The sequence below is a fragment of the Sminthopsis crassicaudata genome, chromosome 3 (genome assembly GCF_048593235.1).
Source record: "Sminthopsis crassicaudata isolate SCR6 chromosome 3, ASM4859323v1, whole genome shotgun sequence".
NCBI classification, from domain to species: Eukaryota; Metazoa; Chordata; class Mammalia; order Dasyuromorphia; family Dasyuridae; genus Sminthopsis; species Sminthopsis crassicaudata.
In genome coordinates, this window is record NC_133619.1 from 216,806,969 (window position 1) to 216,833,070 (window position 26,102).

A 26,102-nucleotide genomic window follows, 5' to 3' on the forward strand; every position below is an offset into this window, starting at 1 on the left:
AATTATCAGACTATCCAAAAGAAGATTAAGAATTACCAAGAAAACATTTTTCCAGTTAAAGGTTCTGATAAAGGCCTCATTTCCAACATATATAGAGATTTGACTCTAATGTATAAGAAATCAAGCCATTCTCCAATTGATAAATGGTCAAAAGATATGAACAGACAATTTTCAGATGATGAAATTGAAACTATTTCCACTCATATGAAAGAGTGTTCCAAATCACTATCGATCAAAGAAATGCAAATTAAGACAACTCTGAGATACCACTACACACCTGTCAGATTAGCTAAGATGACAGGAAAAAATAATGATGAATGTTGAAGGGGATAAGGGAAAACTGGGACACTGATGCAATGTTGGTGGAGTTGTGAAAGAATCCAACCATTCTCGAGGGCAATCTGGAATTATGCCCAAAAAGTTATCAAACTGTGCATACCCTTTGATCCTGCAGTGCTACTACTGGCCTTATATCCCAAAGAAATACTAAAGAAGGGAAAGGTACCTGTATGTGCCAAAATGTTTGTGGCAGCCATTTTTGTAGTGGCTAGAAACTGGAAATTTAACAGATGCCCATCAATTGGAGAACGGCTGAATAAATATGTGGTATATGAATGCTATGACATATTATTGTTTTATAAGAAATGATCAGCAGGATGAATACAGAGAGGCTTAGAGAGACTTACATGAACTGATGCTAAGTGAAATGAACAGAACCAGGAGATCATTATACACTTCAACAATGAATGATACTTCAACAACGTATGAGGATGTATTCTGATGGAAGTAGATATCTTCAACAAAGAGAAGATCTAATTTAGTTCCAATTGATCAATGATGGACAGAATCAGCCACACCCAGAAAAGGAACACTGGGAAATGAGTGTAAACTGTTTGCACTTTTGTTTTTCTTCCCAGGTTATTTTTACTTTCTAAATCCAATTCTCCCTGTGCAACAAGAGAACTGTTCGGTTCTGCACACATATATTGTATCTAGGATATACTATAACATAATTAACATGTATAAGACTGCTTGCCATATAGGGAAGGGGGTGGAGGGAGGGAAGGGAAAAGTCGGAACAGAAGTGAGTGTAAGCGATAATGATGTAAAAAGGTATCCAGGCATGTGTTCTGTCAATAAAAAAGTTATAATTAAAAAAAAATACCCAGACATCATATATTAAGAAATTTTCAAGGAAAAGTGCCATAATATCCTAGGACCAAAAGGTAAAATAGAAATTGAAAGAATACTTTCATCAACACCTGAAAAAGATCCAAAAATGAAAACTTCCACCAATATTGTAACCAAATCCCTAAATTCCTAGGTCAAAGAGAAAAATAGAAAACTTCAAATAGATAGAAAGAAACCATTCAATTACTATGGAGCCATAGTAAAGATTATACAAGATTTAACACCACCACATTAAAAGAGTAGAAGACTTAGAACATTATATTCCATCTGAGATTACAACCTAGAATTACCTATCCAGAGAAATTGAGTGTAGTATTTATCCTTGTAGTCATCTAGTTTCAGTTGACAAGTAGTGAAAACAATGAGTTACAGAATGAATTTTTCTCATCTTCAGGTTGCAGCCTAATCATCCTTTCCCATCCAATTTCCCAAAGGGGAAAGTGGGACTTGCAGCTGTCAGAAAACACATCAATCCAGCTCAGCCACACTCTTCCATTTTTGACCCAATTCTCTTTCTGAGAAGAATCTTTTTCTTTATTCTCTCTCCCCACCTCATGCCTCCAATCTTCCTTTGGTTTCAGGTTAAGGAAACAGGACTGGTTGTGAAAGTGGAAGCTATGGTCCCAAATCTAGGGTTGTGGTTGCTATGAGTCCTGGGTTCTCTACTTCTGTGGTTTTCACCTGGGTTCCTGCTGTTGCTCACATAGCCTACACTGCTTCTGCTCTTGCTGTTTCTCATCTGGCTGAGCATGCTAACTCCCAACCCATTCCATCCCTACTGTTTTAGAGCTGAGAGACTACAACTACAGTGATGTTATTCTGCAGGAACTGCCTCAGGATCTGACAGCCTACCTACACAACATCAATATTCTAGGGTCCAAACTGTGCATAACTAACTTCACTGGGAAGGAGCTGTCCATGGCTGAGATATATATATATATATTTTTTTTTTTTCTCATTGAAATGTTTTTAACCTGAATTCAATGAATTTCAAAGCAGATGACTACCAGGGTGCCACTGTATAATTCTTCCAATGGGAAAATGTATATTTGATGAAATAGATGATTTGAAAACATACTTGATGAAAGGACCAGTGTGAAATAGAAATTTTGACTTTCAAATGCAATAATCAGAAGAAACATAAAAAAGTGAAAGTGAAAGAGAAATGATAATAAGAAACATAAAAAAGTGAAAGTGAAAGAGAAATGATAAGAGACTCCAAAAAAGGTCAAACTGTTTAAATTCCTATATGAAAGATGATACATGTAATTTCTAAAAACTGCATCATGATTATTAGGACATCTAGAAATATTCGAAAAGAAATGAGAGTGTGGAAGTGAGTAAATTGTGTTGAGATGATGTAAAAAATGCATAAATAAGAAAAAGGATACTCTGGAAGAAAGGAGGGAAAGAATGGAGAAAATTATCTGCCGTAAAAGATGCATATAAGGAAAATCTTTTACAATGCATGGGACAATAGTGAAGGGACAGGTAATATTTGAATCTTACTCACATTTAAATTGATTCAAAGAGAGAAATGTATGTATGACTGGTAATAGAATTCCATATTTCCCAATTGAGAAGAGGAGAAGGAGATAAGGGAAAGGAGGGAATTACAAAAAAAGGAGAGATAAGAAGCAATTTTTAGAAGCAAAACAGACTTTAGAGAGGAGCAAGATAAAAAGGAAGAGGATAAAAGAAAAAAATAAGGTGAAGGGAAATGCAGTTAATCATAATTGTGAATGTGAAGGGGGTAAACTCACCTATAAAAGTGAAGTATATCATATAGACTGTATTAGAAATCAGAATTAAACAATATGCTATTTAGGTGAAATATGCTTGGGACAGAGATGTTCATATAAAGTTAAAATGAGGAGCTGGAGTATTATGTTTTGGCTAAAGTAAAAAAAGAAGGAGAGTAGCAATCATGATCTTATACAAAGCAAAATCAAAGATAGAACTAATTTAAAATATAAACACAGAAACATAACTTGTTAAAAGGTAACACAGACAATTAAGTAATGTTAATATTAAACATACACGCACCAAATGGCTTAGCATCTAAATTATTTTTTCAATAATATTTATTTTTCCAAATACATATAAAGATAGTTTTACACATTTATTTTTGTAAAATTGTGTTTTGCAAAATTTTTTCTCCTCCCTCCCTTACCTGACCCTTTCCCAGGACAAAAAGCAATCTGATATAAGGTATATGTGTATAATTCTTTTAAATATATTTGTATATTTGTCATATTGTGCAAGAAAAATCAGTTAAAAATGAGAAAGAAAAAATAATCAAACAAACAACAATAAAAAAGGTGAAGATCGTATGCTTTGATCCACATTCAGTCTTCATACTTCTCCCTCTGGATTTGAATAGTGCTTTCCATCACAAGTCAATTGAAATTGTCTTGAATTATTGCATTGTTGAAAAGAGCCAAGTCCATAAGAGTTGATTATCATATAATCTTGTTACTTTATACAATGTTCTCTTAGTTCTGCTCACTTCACGCAGATCAGTTCATGTAAGTCTTTTCAGGTTTTTCTGACACCAACCTGCTCATCATTTCTTATACAACAACATTACATTGCATTCATTTAGCATAACTTATTCAGCAATTCCCCAACTGATGGACATTCACTCCATTTCCAGTTCTTTGCCACTACAAAAAGAGCTAGCATGAAAATTCTCAAAAGAAAAAGTTAACTGAATTATAGGAGGAAATGGACAGTATAATTTTAGTTGAAGTAGTCCTCAACTTTTCTCCTCTCAGATATAAATAAATAATTATCATAAAATAAAAAAGAAAAAACTTAAGGAAGTAAATAGAATTTTAGAAAAGTTAGATCTTGTAGACTTCTGGGAAAGTAAATGAGAATAGAAAGGAGAATACCTCTTGCTCATCTGGACATGGCACCTTCACAAAAACTGGTGATAGAACTTAAAAAACCCTACAACCAACTACAAAAAGAAGAAATATTAAATGCATTCCTTTAGATCATAATTCAATAAAAGTTACATCAATCAATGGCTATGGAAACAAAGATTAAAAATTAATTATAAAATAAATAATATAATTCTGGGTTAGGTAGCAATTATGATCTCAGATAAAAGAAGAGAACAAAACAGGAAAACTTTTTTGCCTAAATCATAGCAAATTTCTCTGATAGAGGTCTCATTCTGAAATATATAGAGAACTAAGGCAATATATAAATTAAAAGCCATTCCTCATTGGATAAATGGTCCAAGGATATGAGAAAGCAGTTTTCAAAGGAAAGAAATCTAATTTATCCCTAGTCATACAAATAATGCTTTAAATTACTATTAACTAAAAAAATTAAACCAATTCTTAGGTACCACCTCACATCCATCAGAAATGACAAATGCTGAAAGGGATGAGGGGGAAAAGGTATATTAATGAAGTGTTGGTGGAGTTGGAACTGGTCCAACTCTTCTGAAAAACATCACAAACTATGTCCAAAAGATTATCAAACTGGGCATATCCTTTGTTCCAGTAATACCACTATTAGGTCTGTACCAAAAAGAAATCAAAGGAAAAGGAAAGGCATCTACATATAGTAAAATATCTATAGCACCTCTTTTTGTGATGACAAAGAATCGAAAATTGAGATGTTCATTAATTGGGTATTGACTAAAGAAGCTATGGTATATGATTGTGATGGACACTATAAGAAATTATGGAGAAGGTTTCTGAAAGACATGGGAAGACATATGAACTAATTCAAAGGGAAGTGAGAAGAACCATTGTGCACAAAACAGCAATACTTTAATGTTGGTCAACTGTGAAAATTCTGGCTATTCTAATCTATACAATGATTTAAAACAATTTCAGAGGACTTATGATTTTAAAAAAAATGTAATCCATCTCCAGAGAGAAAACTAATGAATTTTAGGTGCAAACTGAAATATAATTGTCTCAACTTTTTTTTTTTTTTTTGCTTTTTTGTGATGTGGCTAACACGGAAATATGTTTTTTAATGATTTCAATATAAAATTTATATCATATTGTTTGCCTTCTCAGTGAGAGTGTCATCAGTGGGAAGGAGAATGAAAATCTAGAAATAAAGAATAAGTTTTAAAAAATGACAGTTTAAAAAAGAATATCAAAGGATAAATTACGAAAACAATAATTTCATTAAAGAGAATGATAATAATGGGACAACAGTATAAAACTTGTTGTATTGAATAGAAAATTTGTATTTTTAATGTGTACATCAATTAAAAAAGAAAAAGAACAGATCAGTTAATTAGGCATGTAACTTTAAAAAAACTGTAAAAAAGAGCAAATTAAACATTTTCAATTAAAAATCAAATAATGAAAACAAAAGATAGATTAATAAAATTGAAAATAAAAAATAATTGAACTAATAAATAAGACTGGCAGCTGATTTTATAGATAAAAGCAATACAATAAAACATTAATTAATTTGATTTTTTTTAAAAAGAAAGAAAAAAACAAAATTATCAGCATCAAAAATGTAAAGGGTAAATGCATTAACAATGAAGATGAAATTAAAGCAATTATGAGAAATTATTTTGCTCAGTTATGTCAGGAAAACAGATAATCTAAGTGAAGTGCATGAATATTTTTAAAATAACCTATCCAAATGAGTAGAAATGCAAATAGAATACGTAAATAATGCTATCTTGGAAAAAAATAAATTGATCAAGCAATCATTGAGCTCTTTTTTAAAAATTCCCTAGGGTCAGGAAGATTTAGAAGTAAATTAAAAAAAAAAAAACACTTGATCCCAATATATAGAAATTATTTGAAAAAATAACCAAATTAGTCCTACCAAATTACTTTTCTAATACAGTTATTTGTTTCTGAGCATTGTGCACCCAAACCATTATATTGATCCTTCAAACCATTTATTAGCCAGTGTCAGATGGTTTTGATGATTATTGGTTTGTAAAATGGTTTGAAATCTGAAACTACTAGGCCAATTTTTTTTTCCCATTGATTCATTTGATATTCTTGATCTTTTGTTCTTCCAGATGAATGTTGTATAGCTCCATAAAATAACTTTTGATAGTTTGATTAGTATAAAATTGAATAAGTAGGGGAAAATATAAAAAGTGCCCATCCTAGGAAAATTAGGATATTTGAGCTTATCCAACTATTCTAGAGATCAATTCAGAACTATGCAAAAAAGAGCTAGAAAATTGTCCATACTCTTTAACCCAGAAATAGCAATAGTAGGTCTATATCTTAAAGATATTTTTAAAAGATAAACGACTCTATACATACAAAATATTTATAATAGCTCTTTTTGCTTTGGCAAAAAAAAAAAAAAGAAATTGAAGGGATGTCCATCAGTTGGTGAAAGGATCAAAAAATTCTGTCATATGATTTTGATAGAATACCATTGTGCTTTAAAAAGTGATGAGCAGGATACTTAAAAAAAACTAGGACAGACTTACATGAACTCATGTAAAACGAAGTGAGAAGAATCAGGAGAACATTGTCATAGAAACAACAATATTGTCTGATGATCATCGGTGACTCAATTATTCTCAGGTCCATGACATTTTCAAAGGATTTATGATGGAAAATGTTATCTGCCTTCAGAGAGAGAACTGATGAAGTTTGAATGCAGAGTGAATATACTTTTTATGCTTTTTAAAAATTTAGTAGTATAGCTAATATGGAGATGATTTTCATGTTTTCATATGCATAATCAGTATCAAATAGTATGACTTCTCAAACAGGAGAGGCAGGATAAAGGAAGATAATTTCAAATGTAAAATTTTTAAAATACATGCAATATTTATTCAATGAAATAAATAAAAACATATTTTTAAAATAAGCCAATTTTGTCTAGATGAAATTCAAATTCTCCAAAGGAAGTTAGCATTTTAATCATTATTAATCATGAACACTTGAGTGTAAATCAGCTTTGGTTAAGTAATTCATTCTGTGGATCACTCATTTCTATTGGATAATAGAATACAATTTTTGTTCACTTTTCTCCCTTAGAAGGTTTGTTATGTTTCAGCTCATTTGGTGAAAGGTCCAAACTAACTATAGCTCAGGCCAAATTTAGCTCTAACGGGTTTGTAAGTTATTTTGGAATGATGCTATGACTATGTAGGCAAGTCAGCATGGATGAATTTTTTCACACCTAAAATATAACCACTCTTTAAAAATCATATACTATATTTATCCCCTGTTGGCAATTGGCATTTCTGACTCATGTTTGGCACTTTGTTTATTACAGTACTGTTTCTGTATACTTTCTAAGTATGTCCCTGATTTGTTTTCAAATTTATCATTATGAATTTTGGTTTTTAGCCTTTCACTTATGTGCATTTAAATATATGGATGTATGCATACATTCATACATACTTATATATTCACTATGTGTGTATATATATATATATATATATATATATATATATATATATATATATATATATATATATATATATATATATATATTCTCACTTCAGGAAGATTTTTTTCAAAAGTAATAGAATAATGGAAGAAGATATATTGAATTCAATATACTCCAATTCAAAACGTGCATTAGGGACCTGCAATGTGCAAGGCACAATTATTCCTCAGGAATGCAGAAACAAAAGATGGTTTCTATCTTCACAGACTTTATATTCTACTGATAGACAGGAGGGAAAAGGGAGAAAATGCACGTAGATAAATATAAAACAAGGTAATGAACCTTTTTAAAAATCTCATTTCTGTATAGATTATATTCCAGATTTCTTGTAATATGCCCCAGTTTCCTCAAGAATTACTCCAGGCTTGGAATCCACATACTGGAAATTGTTATTATTCATTCTTCATTTTCAAAGAAGATCAATGATGTCATAGGGTAAAGCTTATGAATTGTATATAAGTGGGGCAGAGTTTCACAAAGTCATCAGCCTTACTCTCTCCTCAACAATTATCAAAGTTCAATTCAATGGCAAAGCAAAAGTTAATAATGGTCTAGGTTGTAGTGGATGACCTTGGTATACATTGGAATACCCTCTACTCTAGTGATATCTCTCTTTGATTGGATGCCTTCTCCCATAGCCTCCATCTAAAGTGGGTGGCCAGGCTAGTTATATCTCATTTTTCTGTGCTGTGCTCTAGACTCTATCATGTTCCTGTGCTAACTTTATCATTGTCCCTTCCTCCTCTTCAACTTTCTTTTATATATTATTTTTCCTAATTAGAATGTAAAGTCCTAGAGAGCAAGGATTGTCTTTCCTTCTAGTTGTATTTATATTCCCAACACTTAGTAAAATATCTAGCACATAGCAAAGCTTAATGCATGCTTGCTGACTGATTGAGTAACTTTGGGCAAAGTCATTAACCTTTCTGTGGTTCAGATTTCTCACCTTTAAAATAAGAGATTTGTTTTAGATGATCTCTCATGTTCCCTCCAGCTCTAAATATATGGTTCTATGACACTCAGAAGAGATTCAGACCAAATGTTCTAAGAAAACTCAATGAGGGAAAGAACACTATAAAACAGATCAGGAAATGCTGTTCGGAAAAGATGTTTTATAGATTATTTTATTCATAATTGATCTTATTTCTTAGTTTTGATTGTGGGGATCAATTAACACCTATTTCAATATGTTCCTAACCTTTCTTTCTAGTCTTATCTCCTATTATGATCCCTTCACTCACCCTATTTTCTAGCAGTACTGTATACCTTGACTTCTCCTAAATATGACCTAAACTTTACTAGTAATTAATTCCATCTTTACTCTGATTTCTAGGGAATGTATGTGTCATCTCCCTTACTTCTCATGGCCTCATTTCTGTTCATATTCTATTACTTATCTCATTTCTACCTGCCAAAATTTTATTAACGCTTCAGAACTCATTGAAACATTACCTCCATCATGAATGTCTTCCTGATCTCCAAAATCTAAAAGGATGACTTTTTACCCAAATTCTCACTGACTTTCCCTCTATCTTAATTGAAATTTAACATAGTACCTTATATTATAGAAATTTCTTGTAATTTTACTCTTCAAATTAGACTATAAATTCACGAGGAAGCAGGAACAAGAGAGATAATAAATATTTTTCTTTCTCAGGAAAAAAAGGCATCAAAACCATATTCAAAAGTCGCATTTTAAGACAAATTCCATTGCAAGAGGAAGGCAGGAAAAGAAAGAGAGACAGAGACAGATGAGCCAAAAAAGTGACAGAGTAATAGAGACAGACAAATAGAAATATATTGACACATTGAGAGGATAGAAAAATAGAGAAGCAAAGACAGTAAAATGGAGATAGAAGGGCTCAAATTAAATCTAATCCCAAGAGCCAAGTCATAGTTCAGCAACATGAAGATAAGCAAAAGTAGATCACACAGCAGGGACTATTGAATTCAGCATATTTTCTTCAACTTCTAGCCTCTGTGAACAGCTTGGGTTTGTTGTCTAGTGCAAACCATCCTCCTTTCATACAAAAACACATTCACATGCACACAGAGGATGCCAGATAGATAAGCAATAGTTGCTATGGACATTACATGTTCATTTGCTACTCTTTTGAAAGTTTACTTAGGCCTATAGAACCTAATAGGATGTACAACATTTCCACAGAACTCTAGAGATAAAATAATTTGTATGTTGTGCATGAAATACTGAAGACACTGAAGGGAATAATTATCTGATAGTATTTTCTATTCTAGAATCACTTTCTGAAGGAAATGCCTCAGCATAATGTGTTTATTCATATTGGGATGAAATTCAGCAGCCAAACTCAAGCCAGGAGCTAATTTTATTTTCAAAGAAAATTTCATTCAAATAGACAAAAGCTTTATTTTGAAAAGAGAGAAACAAAACTAATTCATTTTGTTGAGATTTGAACATTTCATTTTGTTTCTTTAAATGCCTAATTTTTAAAATGATATTTTCAGGAGACAGAAATTCGGACAAAGGAATAGTTGATAGAATAAAAAAAATAATGAACATAAATCAATCTAAAAAGGGACACATTACTCAACATGAGGTAAAGGTCTTTATATCTACAAAGGACTAATTTTAGTCTTGACTTTCCTTATCTGATTAAATAGGACTGGACTTTGCATTCTATACCTAACCAGGGCTAATAATTTTAAATTGCCAATATCTTTCCCAAGAACTCTGACAGTATAATTCTGTCTTCTATAAAAACTTGTACCTTAAAAGGAACTTTTGTTATAATTTATGTCTCCAATTATTAGTGCCTTAGTGCCTTTCTCTCACAAATGACAATGTTTCTATTTTGTATAATCCTGTATATTTATATATATATATATATATATATATATGTATATATATATATATATATATATATATATATATATATATATATATATATACATATATATATATATATATATATATGTTTGTTCTTCTGATAGAATGTAAATGGCCCGAGGACAAGAACTGTTTTTATATCCCCAGGATGTAACACTCTGCTTGCTACATAGTAAGTGCTTAATAAATGCTTGTTGATTTATGGTGAACCAAATACACAGAATCATGGACCCATCAAATTAAAAGGGATCTCAGCAATCTAGTTCCATTAAAGTCTGTGTAAGAATACTCTTTGCAGCACACTTGATGTTAGATATCATATAATGATTACTCTAACTACCCTGCTTTGCAGATGCAATTCAGATGGTAACTAAGTCTCTTAATGGAGGCTCAGATTACATTAGCTTTTTTTGACTGCCCAATTTACTCATACTGAGTTTACAATCTGATTAAACCCCAAAATCTCTTTTAGGAAGAATTCCATTTTGTCATACCTCCCCAAACTGGACTTAGAAAAAATTTAAACCCAAGTAAAGGATTTTACATTTATTCTTATTAAAATAATTTTGTTAAATTCAAACTAATGTTTTGGGATCATGACTCTTAATACCCAGTATATAAAATATTCCTTTTTAGTTTTATATCATTTGAAAATGTTATGAGCATGTTGTATATGCCATAACCAAGATCAGTGGAAAACTTAACTCTACCTCATTAAACTTTCTCCCCACATGCCTACTGTGTGCACAGCACTGTTAGGCAATGAGTATCTAAAGACCCAAAATAAACTATCTTTTCCATCTATGAACTTACATTCTATTGGAATATGGGAGAGTGATACAATGTGTAAATAAAATATATGAAAATTTGAATACAAAGGAAGCACTAAAATGTTTCTGTACAAAATATGTATGTGAAATAGAAATTTTAATGATTTATAAGAGCATGGTTAAAATATATCCTAATTGGAACATATATATATTTATTTTTTTCTCATTTAATTGTAATGCACAGAAGCCTGTAAAGGGCTGAAAGGAGAAACCAAGCAAATGTCCACTAAGTTGCTTCAAAATGGTATCTCTTCCATGACTAAGGACCACTTTTCATTTTGTTCTATTCTTTCAGTTATCTTAAACATGACCACATTTATTCATCATCATGATCATCATTAGATTTTTAAACTATTACATAATGTTCCTGATGCTTTTCTAGAGAGGAGAAAATGGCAAAATAAAGAGGTTAGAAGACAGCACATTGTAATGGAAGAGCATGGAACCTGGAGTTAGTAGACTAGGATTTCTATTGAGCTTTCCTACTTAGTTATCCTACTTACTAAATATATGACTTTGTACAACTCAACATATCCAACAATAGAACTTCCAAAACTTCAACAATAGAAGTGTGTGTGTGTGTGTGTGTGTGTGTGTGTGTGTGTGTGTATGTATTTACACAGGTCATATGGCATAGGGATGAAGAGCTGTGGTGGGAGTCAGGAAGACCTGAGTTCAAAATCTTTTTCTGACACTTATTAATTGCATCTCAGAAGGCAAGTTTTTCAATTTATATGCCCTTCAGTGATTTCCCTAGCACTTTTCTTCTACTTCATAAAACAACACTATCTTTGATGTATTCTTAAGCCATTAATTAGTATTTGTTAAGGACCTTCTATGTATTAGGCATTGTGCTAAGCATTAGGAATATAAAGAAAAGCAATAGTACAAATAACTAGGTACAAGCAAAATATATACAGAATAAATTAGAGGTAATGCCAAAAGGAAGATATTAATGTTGAGGGAATTGGAAAATCCCTTTGTCTTGTACATTGTTTTGCCATGTAATATAATAAATTTCTATATGGTTTCTTTGATTTTATATTTTCCTTTTTCTCTTCCTTTTCAGTTCAGTCTGAACCATCTTCCTTTCCTGTTGCCATAAATCTCTTATTACCCCTTTGTTATTTTGTTTAGTTGGTTTTTTCATCATGTCGAATTTTTTGTGATTCTATTTGCCATTTCCTTTTCCAGCTCATTTCATGGGTGAGGAAACTGAGGGAAACAATGTTAAATCATTTGTCCAGAAAGTGGATATCTTCAACATAAAGAAGATCCAACTCACTTCCAGTTGATCAATGATGGACAGAAATAACTACACCCAGAGAAGGAACACTGGGAAGTGAATGTAAATTGTTAGCACTACTGTCTATCTACCCAGGTTACTTATACCCTCGGAAGCTAATACTTAATGTGCAACAAGAAAATGGTATTTACACACATATATTGTATCTAGGTTATATTGTAACACATGTAAAATGTATGGGATTACTTGTCATCAGGGGGAGGGAGTGAGGGAGGGAGGGGATAATTTGGAAAAATGAATAAAAAAAAATCATTTGTCCAGAGTCACATAGCTAATAAGTGTCTGAGACTAGATTTGAACTCAGGTCTTCTTGACTTTAGATTCAGAATCTATCTACTGTGCCACCTAGTTGTCCTTACAATGAATGCATACTAATACTCATTCACCATTATATTTACAACAAATTAGAAATGTGAAATCCTATTAGATCATAGACCATAATATCAGATTTTTATCTGAAAGAGATATCAAAGCTTATTTGATCTAAACTCTCCATTTTACAAAAGAGATAACTGAAACTCATAAAGTTTAAAGGACTTGCCCAAAGTCACATTGGCAGATTTTCAGATCCTCCTGATCCAATTTGAAATATAATGCTCTTTGTACTACACCTCAGCTGCTACTATACTTTTCCCTTCTTCTTATCAAAAGGAATAATAGTACTTATGCAGTTTCTTCCTCTTTCAAGTGTGAGGGTTGAGCTAGATAATCTATAAGGTCTCTTCTAGATCTAAATCTATGATCTTATTCATTTTTTTTACCTAGAACAAAGCATTGTTTTGTGTGTTTTGGAAATATGAAGCCTTAAAGAAATTAAAACTATTATGTTTATTGCTATTACTGGGACCATCATCACTTTTTTCATTATTTATAATGTTTTTTCTTTCCATTCTAGATAAGAGAATGGTCTTTAGGTACACTTCCCTCCTCCCATGCTTTTATGTGATCTTGTATGATATTCTCTCCTATATACTAGATTAACTTGCACCCTAATTCTGTTTACATAATGTCTCAGAAAATGATTTTGAGGTATCTTATGCTCTCTTAAGCAAACTAGAATAGGCTCATGTCTATGCAATATTCAGGATTTTCAATAGTATTATGTCCCTGCTTCCTAAAATAAATAGTTATCTGTCTTTCTACCTAAAGCCAATTATGTATCATGAGCTCATTGAGTAATACTTTATTGCATGTTCTATTTGTTACTAAAATTTTTTTTGACATTATGACCAAATGTCAAAATAAAAAGCCCTCTATTGAGTTTATTGTACCATAAATGTACCATAAAGTTCTGCTGTGTAGTTTCCTTGATTTTATATTTTATATTTTCCTTTTTTCTCTTGGGAGAGATTTGATAGAGCTTTTGATTTTGTTACTCTTTAAAACAGTATCATTGCATTTCCCCCCCACAGAAGCAAGAAAAGCAAATGCAATGTTCAAAAAGGTTGTAAGTCTTAGTTGAGAAAGCAACTCACCATGACAAGTCATCTAGATTTACCATACTAAAATTCCAATGGTGACTGTGATTCAGACATCCAAATAATTTATCCAACTAGATTCTAATTTGATCTATATACAGAGAGGTGATTCTAAAGATCAATATCTTTCTTTGTATCCACTCATGGCTCATTAGTAAAGGCAGAACAACAGAATTTAAATTTATGTTTAGTGCAATAATTTCAACAACCTTTGAAAATGGGGAAATTATCCTATAAACCACTTTTAATGTAACTAAAAGGGCATTGAATAGTCTTTTAATGAACTTTTGAGTAAATATATCTAATTATTATAGTAGAAGAATTTTAGTGACAGTAAGTGATCTGAAGCAAATAGGATGGGACTACTTCTCCTTTTCTCTCCCCTTTCTCTTTCTTACACTGTTACTCTTCATCTTCTTCCTCATAAATAGCTGACCTTCATAAAGTATGTGATGTCATAATCTCCCTACAAGTTAAGTGATTCAAATATTATTATCATTTCACTGATGTGGAAACTATGACAAAGTGAAATAAAGAGAATTCCCATAATCTCATAAATACCTAACTTTCGTCAAAACACAGTTGCTGTGACTGACAAAGAATTACCTGATACCCCTAGGTACTAATATTCTCTTAAGAAATTGTTTTGCATTACATTGCATATATTTTACATTTGCTTAATTTTAAACGTTATACCCTCCCAGTAGAATATATACTCCTTGAAATCAGGAATTGCTGTTCTTGTTACTTTTGTAATCCTTATAATGCTTTTGTAATAGTAATATGCCTTTCAAATAGAAGGTGTTTGATATATATTTGTTAAATTGACTTAGTTTTGAAAACAATGCATCATTAGTCAGATCTGCAGCCTGCTCATCAATTTTTTTAATTTATCCTCTTAGGGGTTAGAGGTTAGGACTACAGTCATATGATTTTAAGACTTGTTTGTCTTTAACTTTGACTCAAAATAATTGGAAGCTGCTGATAGTTCCTTTTTCCAGGGAAGAAGACCCCTGAAGTATCAGAGGAAGAAAAGACAAGCAGAGAAGTTTGGCTTAACTCTGACTGTGCAGAGTTTTTATTCATAGTTTATCCCTGTTTATAAATTCAAAGATTAAGAAATGAGTTAGTTACCTCTGCTACTCATTCATTTAGATGAACAAAATATATTGAAAAGAAAGAAATAAACCAGTTATTCAGAAGCTACTTGGCATTCTCATTGGGAAACAAGCATAATTTCTACTCTAGCTTTCTGGATGACACTGAAAGAAATGGTAGGGTTATGGAGTTATCACAGAATAGAATAGAGAAAACATTTATTTAGTTTAAGAGGAAAATTTGTGACATTCTGGGAGAAAAAGCCTCCATTCCTGGCAGGATTATTTGAGATTGCCTGATCAGTCTCATTTAAATAAAAGTCATCTGTTACTTGATTCATTCCCATATTTAATGTTATCTTGAATCCTACAACAGTCTAGAAGATGTACTTATATATTTCTTCATTAGTTAATAAAAATTCAAGTAAACAATTAACTATTGTTAATCTCCCCTTAATTAAGTATTTATTTTAAAAAACAGACAAACCTTCTTTCCAAATAATAGTTATATCTTGATTTCTCTGCCAAATGTTAGGAAGTCCTGTATTAAAAATTCAAATGATTGAAACACAATTTATTAATAATAAAATAAAAATAAAGATATATTGATAATTGTTGCAAATATTATAGTTGTGAGGAAGATAACAGTTACTGCAAATCTTCGCTGAAACTGCAGATAACTATTCCTTGCTTCAGAAAAAAAAAATCACTAGCTAATTCATTCAGGAAAACATGTGAAGTTTCTTCTCAAGAATCCTCTTCATGAAGGGTTGATGAAAACTATAATAATTTCATTAAAATATTTCTTCTTTTCCTGTCTCTTTTCCCCCCAGCCTCTCTATTTAACTATGAAGTGAAACTCATCTCTTTGACTTCTCTGAAGCCCTCTGAATTTTAATAGTTTTTTTTACAGTAACTAATCATAAAATTTTCTTTATTTATTGACAAAAATAATAGTTAAAATATTCAAATAGGAAAGAAGTTTTCCTTTATTTTCCTCTGTCTTTTTTCAGTCTCTTAGATAGATTAAAATTAAATTCATACAACCACAACAATAACAAAATATAAAATCTCCTAAAGTGATTTACAATTATTAACATCTCATCTCTCTGCACTTAATACTTTCCATAGCACTGGTAGGATTGACTTCTGTGGCAGAGGTTACAATTCATATCAAAACAGAAATAGCACACTTTAATTTAAATTTCCTGGTTTGGTTAGATATGTTTACTTAAATAGCACTTAGTGTTGGTAATGGAGTTAGAAGAGCAATTCCTAGTTCAAAATAAAAGGTGTGTGAGGTACATGTGATGAATTAACTCTTTGTCAAAAGATATCTTTATTTAAGAGAAGAGGTTCATAGAAAATGAAAAGGAAAAATAGACACCAAAAGCAGTAAATAGAATGATTCGAAAGAGCAATAAAATTAGCAAGGAAAGGGTTTGGAAGAAGCCATTAAAGGAATATGCCACGAAATGTGAGTACTCTACTTGGCAGGCTAAATCCATAGAGGAGTGTAGCAGATTAATCAGTTAGCTATAGTAAGGATAAAGATGCCATTATAGGGAAGATTCTATGAGGAGGGAGAAAGAGAGAGTACCTCACATCAGGCTTTGTCCTTAAAAGGACTTAGAAAATATCTTCTTCATAATCACATATTTTATAGGAGAAATATAAGTTTGGGGATTTCTCAGATAGAAGGGAAATACCAGGAAAGAGTTGGGGAGATAAAGGATGTGTATTAATTCCTTAAAGTTATTCTGAGAAAGCTTGGTTCCTATCATGGGAAGTTTCAATCATCGGTATCTTAAAGGTATCTTAAAGATGTTAATCAAGGCAGTCTGGGCACATCTTGATTCCCTTAAGTATGGAAATAAGATAGCCTAGAAAACTAAATTCACAGGATAAGCATGTTAGCATTTCTATAAAAAGGAGACAGAATAAACTAATTTGAGGATTCACATCTTTGGCCTTAGAGTCAGGAAGACTCATCTTCCTGTGACCCTAGAAAAGTTACTTAACTCTATTTTTCTCAATTTCCTCATCTATAAAATGAGCTGAAGAAAGAAACAGCTGGAAGACCCCAAATGGAGTCACAAAGAGTCAAACATGACTGAATGACATGAAAGTTTTCTCTAGTGCAAATGCAGTACAACTCAAATAGAAACAGATTCTTGCAGGTTGCATTTTGACTACTACACATCAACATAATTTATGTTGTATTTTTTATTCATTTAAAAACATTTCATAATTGTATTTTGATCTGGCCCTTCCACTCTTCTTGGGGAATTTTGCACCAAGTTGATGTTTTCATAGAACACTATGAAGACACATCACATATTTGATCTACCACATTCTTCTAGATGAGGCATTGAGGGAAGGAAGGAAGGGCAGGCCAAAAACAAAATCAGCATAGGGATATGTGTCTGAAACTATAGTTTTTGAAGTAGGATTCTTGGTTTCCCTATTGGCTTTCCATAAAAGTACAAAATATGTATTTTGGGAAAATCCTATTATTAATTACTTAGTATAGCTAATAAACTTGTCCTAGAAAATAGTAGATGATTCTATTCTTAGTTCAATTATGTACCTAAATAAAAGGGAAAATGCATAATTCTAATATGTTGGGAGGTAAGAAGCCATATTTTCATGGTATATGTCTTTCTTTTTTTCCCCATAGATTATAGATTTGGCAGGGATATTAATGGTCATCCTATTTAACCCATATCAAAATGTAAAATGTACTTAAAGTATCACCCCAGCTTTTGCATGATGAGCTTCAATATGGAAGCACATTTATTTTTATACAGCATTAATTCTTTAAAAAAAATCTCTTATATTAAATATGAAATTGTCACTTTTCAGCTTTCACCTATTGGTGCTAATTTTGACCTATGAGACCAACAATAACATCTAATGTCTTTATTACATAACAGTGTGAAGACTGAGTTAGCACCCTGGATACCTTAGAATCAGCCGGTGTCAGGATAAGCAAAAGTCCTTAGTTTTTATTCTTGGTCTTTTTAGGGGTAGAAGTGAATTGTATGGATGCAGGATCTCCATGACCTCTCCTCTCTTAGTCTATTGCCAAAGTGACTCTAGCTTGTCTTATTTCACCGCTTAATTCCTCCCACAATTCTCTGTTTACACTAAAAGATCAAACCAGCATAGAATAGTGGGAAGGGCCATTTTCCAAGCATGCACTAATAGAGTATTGTCCAATCAGTAATTAGCCTTAAGTGCTCAGTTGTCTGACCCCGATGCATCAACTCAGAGTTTCAGCCCTTTACATAATAGTCCTTCAATCATTTGAAGACAGTTTTAATGTCCCACCTCTCTCAAGTTTTCTCTTCTCTAAGCTAAATGTACCTAGTTATTTTAACTTTATATGCTATGAGTTCAAAGCCCTTCACTTTCATGATAACTTTCCTTTTAACACCATCCATCTTATCAATGTTCCCTCTAAAATATAATGGCCAGAACTATACATCTCATCCACACACAAAGAGAATAATTTAGCTAAATTTTGGCTGATAGACTTTAAATTAATTATAAATATTATCAAATCCCCAAAAGAGGAAGATGCTTCAATTAATTAAATAAGTTAGGAGAAGAAAAAGGTCAAACTAGACCATCAATGTGTAAATATATAAATACTTGGTATTCACTTTTTTTTGCCCTCATGAAGCTATTGAGACATTCTGGATTAAGTATAATACTCATGAAAAGCTCCTTCAGTTCATTAAGTATTTGACAAACTTGTGAAAGCAAGATCATTCCTTGTTGAAACTAGCATTCTTTTATAGAAAATGTAAGTGGCATGTAGGCTAATAATGGGTTTTCCTCTTTATGCTTATGCTGATTTCTACTTCAACATTGTAAAAATTTACTATTAGTGGCTTCTGTTAGATTTCTTAACCCAGAAGTAGTTATTAGTAAACAATATGAATAATAAGAATATATGAATTGTTCCATTGAGAACTGATTTTTATTTTGTAAATTAAAATTTATAACAAGAAGAAATGATGCAAATAAGAAATAGAATGTTTATAGATTTTCTGCTATGTTAACTTCCTATGGAATATGCTCTACAAATCAAGCTAATTACACAAGTGCTTGCTTTGTCAAAACTTGGATTTTTTCCCCCTTTTTCTACCCACTATGAAACATGTATATAGTTGGGCATACTCAGAAGTGTAGAATTCATAGAAGCAATGGATTTGGCATCCATATTCAAGTTTGCTAATAATAAAGTCAGTCACTAACTTCAACAAAACTATACATTTGAATTGCTAATGAGTGAAAATGAAATACTCTGAAAAAATGAATATAAAATATTCAGGGTATTGTGGGATTTCAAAAAAATAACATTGAATATCTTCTGCTTATGCTTTATGTTAAAATCTTTCAGAATAAAAAAAAAACAACCTTTGAAATCTATAATTTTATATTTACTTTTATATACAAAAAATTCTAAAGTTCTGATTAATTATAAAGTGACATTATTAGATGGATGTCAGAAGAAAAATGTTTGAACCAAGTATATAAAAACCAAGTAAAATTTTCCATAATATCTATTCAACTCTAACTTAAATCCATGTTTTCCCAGTTGTAATAATAGATAACTCTGGAATTTGTACCTAATAGAAAATGAAATAATTCATTTTATTGACAAAGGCAAAATTTAACCAATATGAGAACTTTATAGCTCTATGACTATGTTAATACAGGATTTCAGAGGAATATCAAGGAATCTGTGGAGAAACAAATACCTGAGTAACTATACATGTATATATAGATACACACATATGTGTATATAAAATAGTATGTGTATGTATATAATAATTGTTAAAATTAGAAATTTGTGTGACTATATGTGACTATGATTTATTTATATAATTATATGTGTATGTGCAGAAATACATATATATGTATAATATATGTATGTATATGTATGGAAAAGAGAGAGAGAGAGAGAGAGAGAGAGAGAGAGAGAGAGAGAGAGAGAGAGAGAGAGAGAGAGAGAACATATGTAGTCACTGTTGTTAAACCTAGAAATTTTAAGGACCCAAAGTATGAAGGGGAGATGGTTTGTGGGATTCTATAGTTACTTGGAATTTAGAATTTTCAAATTATTTTGATTGGTGAAGCCATTAAGTACCTATCAATTCAAAATGTTTGCAAGGACTCTAGTATGTATTTATAATGTAAGTATTCATCTGTCCATTTTTACCACATTCTTATTTGAAAAGAAAAACCAAGGAAATAGAGAAATGATTTCTGACATGTTTCTAAAATATTGTTAGCAAATAAAAATAAGTTTTCAGAAGTATCCAGGAAGAAGAGTCAATTCTGAGCTGATTCATTAAGAATTTGAAATATTACAACTACAAAAGGCTATCATGTGATGCCAACTCTACTTAGGAAAATTTTCCTACTTAGAAACCCTGAAAAATACCTACTTTTAAAGAAGACTTCCAAAACATTCATCATAAAATGAAAAAAGACCTTACCTTTAAAATTTGGTCTGATTCTTGCATCATATCCTGATGTCCTTCCCATTAATTTGTCCAAAAAATCTGAAGGAGACATGGACTGTGAAGGGGGTTTTCCAGACCTAGAATCATGGTCTTTGCAGAAAGCCGCCCTAGATAGATAATTAGCTCTATTAGTAATGCAGCTATCCTTGAGGTTAGAAAAACACACTGAAGACATATTATATGTGTATATATGTATATATACATATATATATGTATATATGGAATGCAAAGGAAAGCTTTCTCCACTTTTAGGAAAAATACTTGAAGCATTACAGATACTCAAATAGAAAAGTTCAAACTTTTTTCAATAACATCTGAAGTTGAATAACTTGAGCTAACTTCAAGCAAAGAAAAATGCAAAACATTAAATATTACCCAAAATCTCACACTTCAGCTATGAAGAGGAGGAGATGACATATTTACATGGTTCACACTATGGTTCATGCTGTTCATATGGTAGGTATTGGCAAACAGAATGATTCATCACACCCTAATGCCAATGTTGACTTTCATCATACTCTTCTGTTAACACCATTTTTCAGTAAATTTAAGCTTATATGTGTTCAAGTATTTCATCTCTAAATGAAAAAACTCATTTCATATTAGTGAAAAGTATTGTATACAACCAGAAAACACTGTAACAAATCACCAGTCTACTTAATTCTCAATTATTAGTTTCCTTTCTAGATATGTATCAATTCTTATTTTCAAAACACTCACTAACTAAAAGGTACCATCTGGAATTTAAGGTTTTTTTGAAAATTATATCAGCAATGAGCATATAATGCAATCCTATTATTTTTATCAACTCTTTTATAGCTCAGCACAAATTAGAGGTTCTCAGCTGAAGTTTTTTCCTCTAAAGTTTGTTCACTCATCATGTCTTTGAAATAATAGTAAAGTACAAGTTAAATTGAAAAATTCTCCAACTATTATTCCCTAATTAAAGTAATTAAGGGTTCATGAAATGAACAGATTTGGTTTTAAGGGAGATGAATCCTATTACAAACTATTTTGAATTACTGGACTCCAACAACTCTTTTCTGAAGTATGAATTGTATTTTCTGTGTACTTTTAATAGTACTTTTCATTAACTCTTGCTAAACCTGCCAATTCACAAGAAACCACATTATCTTCAGTTTTTTAAACAAGTGGTATTAATTACAAATGCTAAGATACTATTATGACCATTAATAGGCTTAAAATTGCTGTAATAAAACTATCTAGAAACATATAGAGGTGTGTATGTTGAATGAAATAGCTGATGACGATGTTAAAATGTGGCCTACCCCCACCCCCTTCATTTGTAGTGAGAAGTGTAACCCTGATGAGGGCATAGTAGATTTTGCCAGTACTCATGATGTGATTGCTACACTCTTGTCTTCAATTCCATGAACACTGATACAAAAGCTTTCTTATTGAATGAAAATTAAATGTTAAATAGTACACTTTGAGGTGTAAGCATTTCTTACTTGAAAACTTCCCCCAATCCCACCATGTCTCTTGCTGTCATGATCTGAATGACTTTTTCACTTACTGGGAATAACCTAACATGTTGATGTTCCACTTGATTTGACAACTTGTTAATTATGTAGTAATAATAAACAAGTAAATTATAATATCACCCTTATTATAATCATATATATTTTCATTTTATGCAAAAATATACACAAATATTAATAGTAATATCTATAAACAATTCATCTTGGAATTATATTTGAAGGAAAAAGTAGATTGAGCTGGAAGAATATAGGATGTCTTTTCCCTTTGTTTGGGGTTTCAAGAAAATTCCTCAATAGTGCTTCTTATAAGTGAGCTTGAGACTGTTGAGATTTTATAGGGACCCCAGATTGCCTGGGGTTGATGGAAGCATTCCTTCTCCCTTTGTTAACTGCAACAGTCATCTATAGTTAATAGATTAATTCATTTTTCTAACTTGAAAAAATCATTTAGGCAACCTTCTAAACAACTTCCAACAATATAGGAAAGGGAAAAAACACATATCTACATGGAAAATTAAAACAAAGACTATGTTGATATTATTTGTGTGTGCTAAAATCTAATGAGTAAGAAGATGAATTAAAAAAAAACTTGTTTTTTTTAATATATATTTTTGCCAAAAAGGAAGCTCTTTAAATGAACAAAAGCAATCTAACTCTCCTCCATACAATTAAAATGAGATTGGTTCAGACAATGCAAAAGAGATTTCTGTGACATTTTCCCTTTTATACAGTTCCATGTCTTTTAGTAAATATTGGCATGCAAAGTCGTATCACCTACCTGAAGTGGTTTGTCTCTAAGAAAAATGCAAACAAGGCTGTCAAAATGTTCACTAGCTGCCGGTTCATTCCTGTTTCCTGTGAAGATTGTGGAAAATATCCCAGAAATGATGCCAGAACGAAGCTAAAAGAAAGTACCTTTTATTGTCCAGATTCAAAATCTGTCAATAATCTAATTTCCTTGAAAACCAAAAAAAGATATGGATTTGTATAGTTTGGGGAGAAAAAATAAAAAGTGCCAGTCCTGGGAATCATGGTCAGGTTAAACCGAGGCTCACTACCATCAGTCGACAAACAAGAGAAAAAGCATCAGAACTGGTGAATCTCCCAACTGCTTTTCACTAAATAATAAAAACGCTGCTACCTTAAGCGCATCACCATGCAAAAGGGAATGGTGACAATGCCATGCTGGAAATCTGGCTGATGAAGCTTTGATTTTATTCTTTATCTATTTGGTAAAATCCTGTTCCTAAAAAAAGGTTTTCTTTATGAAAGGAGTTGTAAATGAAGGCAAAGAAGGGACAGTGTGTTTTGGGGTGGGGAGAGTGGGGAAAATTGCTATGCTCCTGTGCAGGAATGAGAGCGATAGAAAGAGACAGGGACGTGATCTTACCCAGCCTATAAATTTCAGCACTTGGACAGCTCCAAGCTCTGTAGTGCGCATGTTTCCTTCTTCAGTCTTGTTGGGGCGGGGGACAGGGAGAAGCATTTAACAGAGAACGTGACTAGAGTCCAGACCCTAGGAAAGAGTGGTCCGACAGCAAGCAGTGGGTGTGCTGGATAGGTTCTTTGACGAAAAAGAAAGAGCAAAGATTGAAAAAGGAAGAATAGGGAGATTATTTAGGTTCATAATGAGTCTGGGGGCTATGGGTAGAGTAGAATTTGAGCTAAAATATAAATGAAAAAGATGTAAAGAGAATGGGAGAAAGGATATAAGGGCATTTTAAGTAGGGAGAAACAAATCTAGAGTTCTTAAAGTTTAAGAAGCAGAGCTGGAATTTTTCACTCACATAGAGAAAAGGGACTGAGATTGTGGGGGAATGGTCTCATGGTTACAAGCAAAGGCAGCAAGGTGAACACAGATTTAAGATTTTTCCATTCATACATGGTCTAGGGGACTCATACATTAATTTAGATTCCATTCTTATCTCTATAGTATTGCAAAAATACTTCCCTTTATACCTCTTGTTTTCAGAGGTAACACTGTCCTTCTAAGATATTCAAGGTATCCCCTGAAATCCCCTCTTCTAACTGAACTCCACCCCTACCATATTGTCACAGTAGTGTCTTTCCTTTAAGAGGAACTCAAATTCTTTGGTAATGTTCTTTACTACTCCACTAGTTTAGATGAAAGAACAAAAGACCAGAAGGGGGCAGTAGCAACCTGTTTCTGTTCTTACTGAAGGTGATAGGCTAGGACTATCTGAAAAAAGGGAGGAACATTAATGGAGGGTAAGTATTAATTTTAAAAGGTTTCATTTAGAAAACTTCCTTCCAAATATTTTATTGATCTCATGAAAACTCAGAAAGGAAGAATGGAAGGCTTCATGGGAAAATGAATATGACTAAAATGACTTTGTATATAAAGAATTAAAATTACCCTCAACATACTATAGTAACTCTTGTTAAAAGGAGTACAATATAAGTCTGTGAAGTTTTTTGTTAGGTTTGGTGGGATAAACTTTCAATGATCTATATTCATTCATCTAAAGAGATATAGATTTCAAAATAGGCTACATATGCACCTATCCACATAAATGTTTATGTTTTGAGAGAGAGAGAAAGAGATAGAGGGAGGGAGAGAAAAAAGAGAGGAAGGGAGGGAGGAAGAGAGAGAGATTTAAATTAAACATACACAAACATACACAGACAAATAGGCAAGGAAAAATCTGATTTTTCCTCAGTGAAACATAGGCAGGGTTCCACTTTACAAAGGAAACAACACATCCCCAAAATACATTACTTACTTAACAGACAGGTATTACTTGAATGCACTTTGAATCTTTACAATCCAGAAAAAATAACCAATAATGGGGGTGGGAGCTGTATGATGTAAAAGGAAACATTCCTGATATATAAGTTTATGTATCCTAGTCCCATGCCTCATCATTTATTAATGCAAACCCATGGTAAATTTATTCCATAGTTCTGGTTCCTAAATAAAATCAAAGTGTAGAAATAAATTATATTAATTGGCATTGCCTAAAATCATATATGAGAACAAGTTCCCTTTTTGCTTGTCTTAAAATTTTATATAGAGAAGATTCCAGGTAGATGCCATCCTTTTGTGCCATATTTCCACATCTACCATTCTGAGCCTAGTCTAAGCAAACTTCAACAAGTTCAGTCATAGTAATTCTCCCATTCAGATGTTCATGCTTGATATATTTCTAAGAAGGGAGAAATATATATCTCATCAACTATCTCATACCAATAGTAAAATATTGATATCATGTTCACTTGGGAAAGATCCCCATCACTTAGAGGTAGTATTTTGCATACTAATTCAATTTATCAAGTGTTTTATTAATCACTTCCTTTATTCCAAGCATCATGCTAAGTCCTGGGGAAACATGCACAATAAAAACATCTCTTCTCTCAAAGGAATTGATATTCTATGATGCTGATTCTGATATGACACAACTTTAGATCTACTTTAAAAATAATTCACTTAAGTTATAGCATTGAATCTGCACTGCATGGGACCGAGTGATCCATGATTTGAAACTTAAAAATTCTAATGTGTGAAATCAAACAGATATTGTGGTAAAATGGAAAGGATGCTGGAAGTAGAATTAGGAAATCTAGATTTAAATCTTAGTTCTAGGATTTACTAATTCTGTGATAATTGTGTCCTTATCTACACACTAATTGTGTGATTATCTAATCTTTCTGAATCTCAGTTTCTTCATGTATAAAAAAGAGATAACAGTATTTGCTTGTACTACCATGGTCCTAGCAACTTTTTGAGTAAAGTGTTTTGTAAACAAAGTGTTATAGACAGTTATAATTATTTTGAGCCTATGGAGAATTATGATTGAATGGCTGAATGAATAAAATCCAGAGACATCTTGTTTCCTGAGCATTGCCAT

The 26,102-nt window shown here is 31.9% G+C and overlaps 1 protein-coding gene across 2 annotated transcripts in view; it reads right to left on the reverse strand.

Annotated features, from left to right (window-relative positions):
• GLRA2 (glycine receptor alpha 2) overlaps positions 1 to 23,636 on the reverse strand; it is a 304,778-nt gene extending 281,142 nt beyond the window's left edge. Inside the window, exons 1-2 of one of the 2 annotated variants that reach the window (XM_074299962.1) lie at positions 23,012 to 23,636; positions 20,705 to 20,838 (exon numbers count right to left, since the gene is read on the reverse strand). In XM_074299962.1, the coding sequence (XP_074156063.1) occupies positions 20,705 to 20,838; positions 23,012 to 23,079 (202 nt within the window). In that variant the 5' untranslated portion in view covers positions 23,080 to 23,636. Of the gene's footprint in view, positions 1 to 20,704; positions 20,839 to 23,011 lie in introns of those variants that run through there. The other variant, XM_074299963.1, reaches the window with a different exon arrangement.
• Positions 23,637 to 26,102: the final 2,466 nt, after the last annotated feature.